The 12,060-nt window shown below is 53.6% G+C and overlaps 6 protein-coding genes across 6 annotated transcripts; 4 read left to right on the forward strand and 2 right to left on the reverse strand.

Moving 5' to 3' along the window:
* Positions 1-1,379: 1,379 nt before the first annotated feature.
* Positions 1,380-2,172, forward strand: PG998_013597 (carbohydrate esterase family 5 protein; the record flags this gene model as incomplete). The annotated part of the gene is made up of 2 exons (XM_066880413.1): positions 1,380-1,616; positions 1,699-2,172. 2 exons carry the CDS (start codon positions 1,380-1,382, stop codon positions 2,170-2,172), a joined length of 711 nt encoding a protein of 236 aa, XP_066724552.1.
* A 723-nt stretch (positions 2,173-2,895) lies between these two features.
* Positions 2,896-4,495, reverse strand: PG998_013598 (MFS general substrate transporter; the record flags this gene model as incomplete). The annotated part of the gene is made up of 3 exons (XM_066880414.1): positions 2,896-3,576; positions 3,597-3,941; positions 3,968-4,495. The coding sequence occupies 3 exons, from the start codon at positions 4,493-4,495 to the stop codon at positions 2,896-2,898; spliced, it is 1,554 nt and encodes a 517-aa protein (XP_066724553.1).
* A 924-nt stretch (positions 4,496-5,419) lies between these two features.
* On the forward strand, positions 5,420-6,484 carry PG998_013599 (GroES-like protein; the record flags this gene model as incomplete). Its single annotated transcript, XM_066880415.1, is given in 3 exon segments — positions 5,420-5,582; positions 5,630-5,899; positions 5,916-6,484. The coding sequence occupies 3 exon segments, from the start codon at positions 5,420-5,422 to the stop codon at positions 6,482-6,484; spliced, it is 1,002 nt and encodes a 333-aa protein (XP_066724554.1).
* A 1,839-nt stretch (positions 6,485-8,323) lies between these two features.
* Positions 8,324-9,837, forward strand: PG998_013600 (uncharacterized protein; the record flags this gene model as incomplete). Its single annotated transcript, XM_066880416.1, has 7 exons — positions 8,324-8,467; positions 8,521-8,633; positions 8,684-8,819; positions 8,967-9,123; positions 9,188-9,260; positions 9,340-9,470; positions 9,539-9,837. 7 exons carry the CDS (start codon positions 8,324-8,326, stop codon positions 9,835-9,837), a joined length of 1,053 nt encoding a protein of 350 aa, XP_066724555.1.
* Positions 9,838-9,931: 94 nt separating this feature from the next.
* PG998_013601 (uncharacterized protein) lies at positions 9,932-10,350 on the forward strand (the record flags this gene model as incomplete). Its single annotated transcript, XM_066880417.1, has 2 exons — positions 9,932-9,939; positions 10,179-10,350. 2 exons carry the CDS (start codon positions 9,932-9,934, stop codon positions 10,348-10,350), a joined length of 180 nt encoding a protein of 59 aa, XP_066724556.1.
* Positions 10,351-11,057: 707 nt separating this feature from the next.
* On the reverse strand, positions 11,058-11,808 carry PG998_013602 (uncharacterized protein; the record flags this gene model as incomplete). Its single annotated transcript, XM_066880418.1, has 2 exons — positions 11,058-11,282; positions 11,464-11,808. The coding sequence occupies 2 exons, from the start codon at positions 11,806-11,808 to the stop codon at positions 11,058-11,060; spliced, it is 570 nt and encodes a 189-aa protein (XP_066724557.1).
* Between the last annotated feature and the right edge of the window lie 252 nt (positions 11,809-12,060).

Genomic DNA, 12,060 nt, shown 5'->3' on the forward strand with positions numbered 1-12,060 from the left:
CTTCCGCTTCGACCAAAAGGAACGGCAAGACTGCCCTGACACCCGACTGCCGCCAGTGCGTGCAACGCCAACGAGTTACGTAACCCATCCGCCCGCAATATATTCACATCGAGATGTGAGCTGAACCTACTTGATTGGGCATCTTTGACCCGTTCTTACATATGTGGTGTTGATTGACTGCAGACAAGGCCCGACTCTGAGCGCGCCCCGGGGCTTGGACGGAAGAGGCAGGTACCCGGTAACGCATTGTTCGGCTTGCGAAGGTTGGGGTAGATGACACCTTTTCGGAATGAGAACCGGGGGAGGTTGCAGCCAAAGCAACCCCCATATTGAGTATCGAGACAATCTCCACCTCCTCTACTCCATACCCCAGATCCCAGATCCCATCTGTTGGTCAGCTCCTTCCAACTCATCAGCGATGGGCATAGCGGATGGATGTCCCACCTACGGCGAACAATTCGAACAGATCGGACAGATGATGCGCACGACGGTGCCGCAGCACATCATTCAAGCACCTGCCTGCAGCTAGAAATGCCCTGGCTTGCTGCGGATGCAATTGCCTTCAACGCTGGGGTTGCAGCTCCTTGGCAGCTGAGGCACTTGCCCGAAGAGCGACTAATGCCCGCGAATCAATGCCCACGTGGTATATGCCATTGTCACCCACACCACTGGACGTGGAGGAAATCTCGGAATACTAGAGTATGCCGACGCATGGGGAAATGCATAGCAAGACTGACGACAGAGTTCCCCTTCTTGGCAAGGCGAGTAGTGACAATTGCTGGTCTTGTCGCCAAGCCGCCTATGGCCGATATCCCACATCAGACCCGCGCAACGTATTGCCCTCCACAGCGAAGAGAATACAGCGCCATACACAGGCCAGTGTCTGACTCGTGTCATAACTTAGAAACCACTTCCAAGAAGGCGGTAAAGCAAGGAACAAGGCATTCGTCTCCGTTCAGGGCCAGCCCTCTCTGGCTGTCCAATTAAGGACCTACCCTTTTGAGATAGCAGGTCGCCCGGCAGTGTGCTTGCCTGCCTGATCATCATGCATAAGCTCACGGAGCCGGAGGGTGTGTGTGGATTGTGTTGCGACTTCCGTCCTTGCAGGCCGACCGACCTCTCGGCGGCTCTTGACCACACCGTCAAAGCCACACCAAGCAATTGCATGCTGGCGCCAAATGTATTGGCGCGCCGAGAGTGAATGAGCATGAATGCATATATATATGCCATGTATTCGTCTATCATCGAATGAACTCAAGCCTTCTGCTCCCCAGCTCACTTCGCCTGCCTCTCACTCACTCAAAGTCCAGCTTCCCATTGACTTGTCCATTCTTTCAACAGCCCTCCAGAGTTTCCCAAGCAGACCGCCATTCGTCACCATGAAGTTCACCCGTTCCCTCATGACTGCAGCCCTCGCGGCGGCTGTGACTGCCAGCCCGATTGCGACCCCCAACTCGATCGTCATCGACATGGACGAGCAGGAGCTTAGCAGGATCCAGGAGACCGATGCCGAACTGCGTGCAACCGTTGGTACCACTGCCAACGAGTTCACCAGCGGAGGCTGCCGTGACGTCGTTCTCGTCTACGCCCGAGGAACAGGCCAAGATGGCAACATGGTAAGCTTTATGCGCTCCAATCCTCCTTCTACTGGTTCTTCTACCCATATTTCAAATGATACGAAGCTGATCTGAAAACTAGGGAGAGAGACCTGGTCCTGCTTTGGCGAACGCCCTGAAGTCGGCCCTCGGTGACGCACGCGTCGCAGCGCAAGGAGTGAACTACTCGGCGTCGCTCCTGGGCAACTTGGCCAGCGGCGGAGCTCCGGCGAACGAGGCCACGCAGATGGCGACTCTGGTCGGCCAGGTCGCGTCCAAGTGCCCGTCGTCCTCGATTGTGATCGCCGGCTACTCACAGGGTGCCGCCCTGGTGCACCGCGCAGCTGAGAAGCTGACCGCCGCCGCCCGGGCCCGGGTTGCCGCCGCCGTCACCTTCGGCGACACCCAGAAGAAGCAGGACGGCGGCCGTGTCCCCACTATCGACGCCGCCAAGACCCGCATCTTCTGCAACGACGGCGACCGCATCTGCGAGGGCACCCTCATCATCACTAGTGCCCACTCCGACTACACCCCCAGCGTCGCGCCCGCCGTGAGCTTCATCGTCTCTAAGGTGTAAGAGGACATGAGATCTAAAAGGAGAGGCAGGTGCTGTGCTCCAATGTGCCACTGCGTGGGTACAAAATGGGATGGCCGCCGTGGGAATAATGAAAACACAGTGTCACTGAGGATAATTTATCGTGAAATGTCAGTCAGTAGTTGGTACGAGATGTCGTAACTCTGCTTTTAGCCAAATTGAGATAACTACTTCGATAGTCTTGCTCAACATGCTGTAAAATAACTATTGAGCGCCAGTGAACATTTCATTGCTCGGTGATTTGCCATCATCATCATAATATTGGAATCAGATGTCCAGCATCCTGGAGCCGTTCGCTTCGAAAATATAGAATTCTGGTCAGAATGACCGTCGTGTGCCCCTGAGACGCTGCTAACCTATCCATAATCTGAAGTTGAGGAGTAGCCAGCATAACGCAAGTTACTTCCCCATACATCGCTCGAACTTCACTTGTCTTCTGGCCGTCTTGAAATCTTCCCAGACCTTCCATAACTATACTCTTCCCACTGGGACCACTCGCTCTTCCATAGGGACGACTACCGTTTATTCTTATTGGCGACACTGACAGCAACGTTGGCAATATGCTCGATACCTCGGATGAAGGCATGCGCCCACATGACTTCCACGTGAAACGCTTAGGGGAGCTCAAGGCAAATGGTATCAACAGCATAAGCAAGTATAATGAAATAACATAAATATATATCCGCAAATTCTTCCCAACAAAGGTTAACAGTCCTCCCCTAAGCTTTGTTCCACCTTTCTATCCTTCCAATACCCTTTGGCAACGAAAAGCAAACTCAGCAAAATACCCAATCCAGTCAATCCAATACCAAAATACAAAGCACCACGAAATCCAAGCAGGACGTCAGCAGGCGTCGTGCCGCCATGGTTGATATTCACTTCAATGGTGCCCGCAAATCCTAGCCCGAGAGAGATACTGTAATTCACCACTGTCGCCACCAAAGCCGCGCCCATCCCCTGATGTTCTCTCGCGACAGCATTGGAGAAAGTGACCGTCGCCGCGGGGAACGATGTGTCCATTCCAAAGGGAATAATCAACATGCACACAAACAGCTGGGCCCAGTACGTCTGACCCACGGGAGCCGTCGCCGACAGAATGGTGCCCACCATGAAACAGGTCAGCGAGAAGGTCATTACCCATGCCGCGCGAATGTGTTGCAGCAGGAATCCGGTAGCCAGAGATGCGAATGCGCCCGATATGGCGACGGGGCAAATGTACGCGGCGAGGAGCATTGGCGAGGCGCACCGCAGCACTTGGATGAACTGGGACGTATAGAACACCCAGATGCCGAAGCAAGCCCAGCCGCAGGCTATGCAGGCGACCACGAACGTGATATCCCCCGTAAAGACCTTGAAGGGGACCAGCGGCGTCTTGGCCCAGCGGGACTCGATGAAAAGAAGCAGACGGCGGAAATGACGCCGAGAGCAAGACAGACGCCGATATATGGTTCTTGCCAACCATATGCAGCACCTTGGTTCCATGCAAAGTTGAACAAGACTAGCGCCGCGACTCCGGTGACAGCTCCAGGGATGTCGAGCATTTGGAGCTTCTCCCCCATTGCCTTGTCCTGGTCGGGCGAGCGGCTCTGTGAAGGGATAACCAGGGCACTGAGACCAGCTAGAAAGGCCAGGGCGATAGCGAAACTCCAGAACGTCCAGGGCCACCACGCCAACTCAAAAAGGCCCCCAAAGACGAATCCGAAGACGCCACCGCCGGGTGCACAGGCGCTGAAAAGCGCAAACGTCATGTTCTTCCGCAGCCCAGGGGGTAGGTCACTCCCAGCAGGGCCAGCGCATTGGGCAGCAACGCCGCCGGGCCCAGCCCCTGAAGCACTCGGGCGAAGATGAATAGGTAGTGATTCGCATAGACACTCAAGCCAGCGACCATGCTCCAGAGGGCAAACCACAGCATACCCAGCACGAAGACGCGCTTGTAGCCAAAGAGGTCTCCGACCCGGCCGGCGACGAGGATAAATGTCCCCGCAGTCAAGCTGTAGCCGGCAATGAACCAGGAGCGGACCCCGGGGTTCGTGACGCCGAAGCTGTTGCCGATCTGGTCCACGATGCCCAATGCCTGGGTCAAACCCACCTGCGTGGTGAACTGGGCCGCGCACATTGCTGCGATGAACAGGCATTCGTGGAGAAGTGACATCTTCACCGCAACGTGTGAAGGGGGGCTGGCAGTCTCTCCGAATGCGTTTCTCTTTTCCTCCTCCACTGCGGCCTCTCTGCTCTCATCCTGCGGGGGTTCAACCTCGTGATGGGCCAACCTCTCCACATCGATGTCATGTGCCGAAGCCGCCATGGGGACAATCGGTTTCTGTGGGTTGAACAACTTTCAACGTACATTAGCTCAGCACGGTGGAGATGTTGACACTTCGAATGAAATATTTAAACTGACTGCAAGGTGATGCTGTCCTTGAGGAGACCCAAATAAGTGCTGTAATATGGATCACCAAGATATGGCACGGCTTCGAATGTGCAAATGTGTTATGTGAATGAATAATTTTATGAGTAATATTACATGTTCACCAAGGTCTAATGCGATCTCCTTATATAGTTTGTGAAGTTTGATATCCTATTCACAGTTATGGCTTTCAATCAAGGCAACGCGATTCAATGAATCATCAGAAACATGACGCTACTTTTCAATTACCCCGATTGCAGAATTTGGCAATTATATGGCACAGGATTCCGAATGCGACCAGCTACTCCTTGGCTTATTTTCATGAATTAAGCGAAGAAATGTGGTGGATCCATCATCATTCCATGGCACAGCTTTGCGAATGCGAGTTATTATTGGTCTCGCTCTCGGAGGTCAATTCTCGGAAACCGAGCTACTGGCGTCTTCACCTAGCTTGAACTGGCAGAGTAAGCAGAAAAGGGGCGCTCACGTGACTCGATTCTCGGATCCCCGAGCAGGCGCCGGCCGGAGGATCCTCTATTGTGGCTCCCGGGAAGTCACTCCGGCGTCTCTGGTGTCTCGTCGGCCCCTGAAGTCTCAACCACAGCATCAGAGCCTTGTGCGATTGAGTACCCTGCCAGGTCCTATGGCAGACAGTATATATAGTCGTTGCTATAGTCTCCTTTTCAGATCATGGCTTCAACACATACAGTCCAAAGCAGCTTAACATCTCCCAGTGTATTAACCCAAGACGAATTCGATCGAGAGTTTTCGTATTTTTGAAACCTTTGAATTAAGATAAACCAAACACACGAATACACTACAATGGCTCAAGACCCGACGAACCAAGCAGCCTGGCTGATTGCCTCGAAAGCCACGCCTCTCGAGGTTGGCCCAGCGCCCTACACCCACCCTGGCGCCGGCCAGCTCGTCATCCGCAACGCCGCCCTCGGCATCAATCCCATCGACTGGCTGAAACAGTTCCTCGGTGACGGCATTCTCCCCATATCCGCTATCCCACCATCTTCGGCGAAGATGTCGCGGGCACCGTCGTCGCCGTGGGCGAGGGCGTCACACGCTTCCGCCCTGGGGACCGCGTCCTCGCCGTCGCCGGCCTGATCCCCTCCAACAACACACCTGAGGGCGCGTTCCAGCTCTACACCGTCGCCCGCGAGTGGCTGACTACGCCCCTGCCGCCGGACGTGAGCTTCGAGCAGGGCTGCGTCCTGCCGCTGGCTCTTGTCGTCGCGGGGCTGGGTCTGTTCGGGAAGGACTACCTCGGCCTCGACCCTCCGACCCTCCCCCGTGCGCCCATCGCAAGGATCTACCCGAGGTGTCGTTATTGTCGCGGGCGGTGCCTCGGCCGTCGGCGGCACGGGTGTGCAGCTCGCCGCCGCCGCGGGATACGAGGTCGTCTCCACCTCGTCGCCGAAGAACTTCGATCTCGTGAAGAGCCTGGGCGCCGCGCACGTCGTAGACTACCGCTCGCCGACCGTGGCGGAGGAGTTGCTCGCCGCCGTGCGCGGGCATCAATTGGTCGGGGCCCTCTCGCTCGGCGACGGGACGGCCGACTACTTGGCCACCGTGCTGAAGGGTTACGAGGGACCTGGGCCGACGAAGAAGTTCATCGCCCGCGCTGAGGGGAAGCACAGCGTGGAAGAGGGCGGGGAGGTCGAGGTGAAGTTCATCCTCGTGGATGCGTCGGTCATTGGGCCGGAAACTCCCTTGCGGCCGATATTTGAGGACTATCTGCCCCAGGCGTTGGCGGATGGGCAGTTTGTGCCGAGGCCGAAGCCTGAGGTTGTGGGAAAGGGGCTAGACAAGATTCAGGGTGCGTTTGAGGTGCTTCGGAAAGGGGTGTCGGCGAAGAAGATCGTTGTGCAACTTTAGACGGGGCCCTGCAAAGGGTAGCGAATAGTTGAGGCGCCGTTGCTGAGATTTGCCTATGGAGTAGAGGAATGCTAGACGATCTTGTGTCAATCTCCAACCCGTCGACGAGGCTCCCCAATTATCTGCGCTCTTTATTCGTTACCTTGGGCTTCGATTGGGCAGAAGGTTGCCTATGTCCTCGTCGGGGAGGCATATATCGAGGGCATTAAGCAAAGAGAAGCGCTTGAAAATAGTGATTTCAAGTTCGAGAGTATTGAGATCGTGTGAGATATTGCCACAGATTGGGCGAAAAAATGGAGGATGATGACCTCTGTGTCTCCTACCCTAGTAGTTTACCACAAGAAACAGTATCTCCGCCATCCTCTGTGTACGCAGTAGACAACGTACCAGTTGCAGTGCTCCGAAATCTGAGTTTCCAGAGTCTTGTACAGCTCCTGGGGGACTGCCGAGGTTGTCCTGGACCAGCTCACGGTCCAGCAGGACCGGCAGTCTGGCAGTCTGGCAGTCTGGCGTTGAAAACAGAACCGCCAGGTCGGACCTTTACAGGTCCCAGCTTGAGATCGGCCAAGGCATCCGTCCAGCGCAGCGACGCCTTATGTCCCATCACTACGTAACTTGCCGATACTTACTAGCGTTTGTACGTGCCTCTTACGTACATGCACATGACGATTTGTTGGATGCACAGTCCTCCACACACTTCTCCGGCAGTCAGTCAACAAGCCGCCTGGTGGTATTGGCGCAATCTCAAAACTACGCAAGTTAGAATTGAGTAACGACGGCAAGCCTGATAATAGGATAAGCGACATCAAGGTATTTTCTGGCTCGAGGACAATGATTAGAGGGCCCAATATCCCGCACACGAGATTAGTCCGAGCAGAATGAAGATAGACCTTCATGTATAGCTGACCTTAAGGCTGATATACTCAGCGCCATGGGGTTTTCGGAAAAAGGCTTATTGTGATTTCATTACTCTTCATGTTTGTCTTTGGTCTGCCCGGCTCACAGCCTTGATGATATACTATGACATGGCCCATACAAGCGATGGAAGTGTAAAGGGGTTTTGTAAGCCGATTGAAATGTATTATTCTGAGTCTATAGAAGTTCCACGTACACTGGTGCGTCTACAAGGCGGAATGTGATACATGAATAACGCTCGCTCACAATGAGGGATCAAATCCTCCTCTACGGATCGGCATTATCAATTCATAGGCGGCAAGTAAAGAGTTCACCACGAGACATTGACCACTACCGCTCCGTGACGAGAGATATTGGAGCTGCTTGGCGGCTTCCTCTCCCCTTTTCGGATGGGTCGAGAAGTCCTACAAGGTGGGCGGACAGGGTTACATGTGATTCTGACGTGATTACACAGGAATGTCTTAAGTGACCCAGCGATCCAGATATTCAGAGAGTAGGCGGGAGAAGGGGGAATGTAACTCGGTTGGCGTATTCTATGCTTATGGTCAATAGCGTGTGGTGGTAACCCCTGTGCGATGACGCGTGGGGTGCACCAGTACAACGCGAGAACTCGGCAAATTGCAGCAAATCCTGTCGCATTGCGGCCTCTTTGCTTACGCCGCTGTCTATCTATCTTATCTCTGCGATGAGCTCACGCCAATTGACTGACGGTATTAGGATCTTTCGTGTTTCCTGCCATCGGGTTTCTGGCTGTCCTTCATCTACTCTATCGTTTTCATGAATCGAAATGTCAATGGGCTGAGCCTGCAATCAACATGCTGTAAACTCGCATTCTCGACCCCTCCAGCCGAAGGATCTGGTCGTCTCCCAACCTGAAGAAAGAACGGTGGGCGCAACCCCTCTTGTGTGGGACACGCAATCAGCATGGAAAGCCGGCAGCCCGAGATCTATGTCGCCGTCACCGTGACCCTCATCGCTTCGACAACGGCATTGATATTGCGATTGGTCGCTCGAAGATGGAAGAAACTGGCTCTGTGGTTCGACGACTATCTGGCGATAATCGCCTGGGTGAGTGAGCAACAAGGGAAAGACGTCGCTGAGCTTTCCTGCCGCTAATAAAGGGGTGCCCCGCCCAGGCTGCAGCTTTGGCATATGACATCGGGGCCTACATATGTGAACTAGCCCCTTCCCGAACTTACGAGATGACTCCAGCACCGAAAGCTAAGAGGAGACCGTAGGGCTTTGGCTCGGCTTGGGCCTCCACCTGAATGACCTGCATATCAGCCACGAGCTGGCTGGTCACTACCGGGAGCTTTTCCAGTTCCTCCTAGAGCAGGCCTACACGGTCTCTATCGCCGCGTCGCAGCTCTCTCTGCTGGCACTGTACTGGCGAGCGTTTGGCCCTGTCGCGGAGAATCGGGTTAGCATACTGATCATTGCCACTTGCTCTACGATCTGGTTTTTATGTAGGGTATGCATGCCTTTTGTCTACCTGTCGCATTAGTTCAACCCTGGTAACTTACCAACGTTATTGACAAGGCTGACTGCTAAGGCAATTGACTAACAGATATTTATTGTCACTTTTCAATGCAACCCACCCGAAGCGAAATGGTCGTACTCGGCTGCAGCCGCCAAGAACTGCCCAATCGACACCGGGAAGTTCTTTCTCGCTACTGTTACCACTCATCTTATCATCGACGTTCTGCTCATGCTACTGCCAGCATGTAGGTGTGGCACATCCTTAAAAAAAGGTTAATGGGCTGTGGAAAGCTGACAACACGATTTCAGGGCAGATACGTAAACTCCGTTTACCGTTGCTAGAGAAGATCAGCATAACAGCTCTATTCCTGTTTGGATGCGTGTACGTTCTCACACCGGGACATGTGGCCAGTTATTCAATTTCTGTTGGCGATTATAGCTGATCCATATTCGCTCAAAAGAGTGTGCTTCTCTTCAGCCAAGATGATGTCTGCGGGAATCGAGTACGACGCAACCTCCAACGACGTGTTCTGGCTCGAGACGGACCCGGCAATGTGGTCCGCAGTAGAGATCAACCTAAGTATTGTTACCGGTGGGTTATCCTGATACTTCCCCTTTATGAGTTTATGGGACTGGAACCTGACTCTGGCCCAAATTCAGCCTGCCTACCCCTGATGCGTCCCTTATTCCAGCGTCTAGGGTGCTGCATGGATCGCAAAGCTTCAGCAGCGTCTCAGCGCCAAGATTCCTACGAGATGACCAAACTGCCAAGCGCAGCCCGGGCTGTAGTACAAACTCTCGAAAATGTCACTATCGGACATCCGACCCAAGGCCCAGGGACACGGGCAGCTTCTGTGGATGATAGGGCCTTTTGGCCTAGCCTAACAGGAAACGGCAGACCTGAAAACTCGCGACGTCACACAACTGAGCCCGCAAGGAGAAATTGGGAAGTCTTGTGATCATTTGAAGAGGTTTATATACGATACTCGGTCCGGTAAAGGTTGCGCGGGAAGGCGGTATGTGAATTGCCTATAATAATGATTCTCACAAATAATGCAGGGGTGCGTCTTGGACAGCTTTATAGATATACTGTTTTCTCCTATTGGACTAAAGCTTTTCAAACTAGTCGTACCCAAGCTTACTTCTGACAAATGAAACATTCCGCGTTGCGCCCTACAGTAAATTACACACGATCTCTATGGGGCATGTGACCACAACTCAGCCTATAAACATTTCTCACGCGCCCATTTACCATTTCCTGCATCCCAAGGCCGGTAAAGTTGATCTACCCCTCTCTCAGAACCTTGGTGGATGCTGGTGCCAGTATTGGCCTGGTGGAGGATACCACTTTAGCCCTAGGTGCGGCCTTTGAGGAGAAGGATCTTGACCTGTTTTCTCTGCTGCTTGACAAAGGGGTCGACCTGAAGGAGCTGAATATTTCGAACACCAAAAGCGTCACTAGCTACATCTAGCTGTATCAGACGCATCTCCTTTTGCGGTAAAGATTGTGGGGGTTATCTCAAAGCAGTCGAATCAAGTATTAATCGACCCATTGCTTGAGGATGGGCAGACGCCATTATACCTTACCGTCACGACGGAGTACATCCAAGCCGTGATAAGCGCTTTTAAAGTATGGTGTGAGCCCTCCGACCGGAAATGCCAAGAGGATATCAACGAGGTGGGAAGCGGCAAAGAAGGCAAATATTCGCATATTCCAGCTCCTGTACGGAAAGGTAGCTGAGTTTCTGGCATTGTATTCGGGCTGAAAACCAGAATCGCTTAGCGGGCCGTAGCTGACGATGAGAACGTTCGAAGTATAAGCAGTCGCGAGGCTGTTAAATTCCGAGAAGGAGCTGCAGGTCATATCTTTTATCCAACCGGTCTTGTTTCATACCGGGTCTCTCGGGGGACAGCATCTTTAGGTGCCACTTAGACTCGCGTTTCGAATCTATTTGAGAAACGGACCTCGCTGGCCGGAGCGGTTGGGCATAGTAGGGAGTACGGGGGCTGTCTTTCATTTCCTTCTAACCAAGAAGAAATACATTTTGATTCATTCACATGCCATCTTAAAACTTCCAGCAAATTAGATTGCCCATCAAGACATCTCCTTATCCTAGGCGTCAATCATTTTCGTTTCTCTGGGGGCCACTTGTTTTGATATACAAGATTGCTCGCCTGCTTAAGCGCCAGCAAACTGTGCAAATGGATCATCGTTAGCATCTGCATGACGGCGGTACTCGGAGTGATCAGCCACGCTCTGGGCCGCATCCTCTCCGTATATGGCCGCCATGAAAGCGAGCATCATGTCGATGCCCGCCGAGATGCCCGAGGACGTCCACATGTTGCCGTCGGTGACCCATCGCGCCTGGAGCACCCAGTTCACTTCCAGTCCCTGACAGGTTGCCTAAAAATCGAGAATTGTGTTAGCCGCGGCCATGTCGTCTTGAAAGGGATATTGAAATGGGACGCGACGAAAAAGGGGGTGAAAAGAAGGCTACTCACCCATTTGAATGCCTTTTTGTTGGTGGTTGCCGCTTTCCGTCCAGGAGGCCGGTCTTAGCTACCAGGGCGCTCCCGGTACACACGGTCAGAAGATAGCGCAGCTTTGGGTATACCTTCTTCACGTACGCCATGGCCGGCGCGATGCTGTCATCATCCCGGGTGCCTGGTCCGCCAGGGACGAGCAAGACTTCGATGTCGTCCGGGGCGTTGTCGAAGGTGTGGGTCGGCACGACCAGTTGGCCACACCCGCCGGTCGGCAGGAGATTAGATGGAACCGGCTCCAGGGTCGAGGATAGCATGGCGACGCTCACGGTGTTGAAGCGGGAGTGCGTCGCCAAGAGGTCGCACGGCCCGAAGACGTCGAGGGATTGGAAACCCGGGTATAGGACTACGCCATACTTGGTAGGGGGCTTGCTGTCAGCCGACATGATGTGTGATTGTGTTCTGATAACGAATAGAAAGCAGTGCAGATGATGTTATTTTGCGAGCTGCGATACTCAGAAAAGAGGGTTTTCTTGGAGACCCGCGGGGTCGCGATAAGCTTTCTATGGACAGGCCGAGGTCTGCACCCCAGCGAGAGACGCACCGAGTCAAACAAGGGCAATGGTAATATCTCGCGGGTGGCTGCATAGTTGGGATGATGCTTTGCGCTATTTTGCTTCCTCGTGACAGCTGACGAC

The sequence above is a fragment of the Apiospora kogelbergensis genome (genome assembly GCF_038363985.1).
Source record: "Apiospora kogelbergensis strain CBS 113332 chromosome Unknown utg000009l_segment0_segment0, whole genome shotgun sequence".
Lineage (NCBI taxonomy): Eukaryota > Fungi > Ascomycota > Sordariomycetes > Amphisphaeriales > Apiosporaceae > Apiospora > Apiospora kogelbergensis.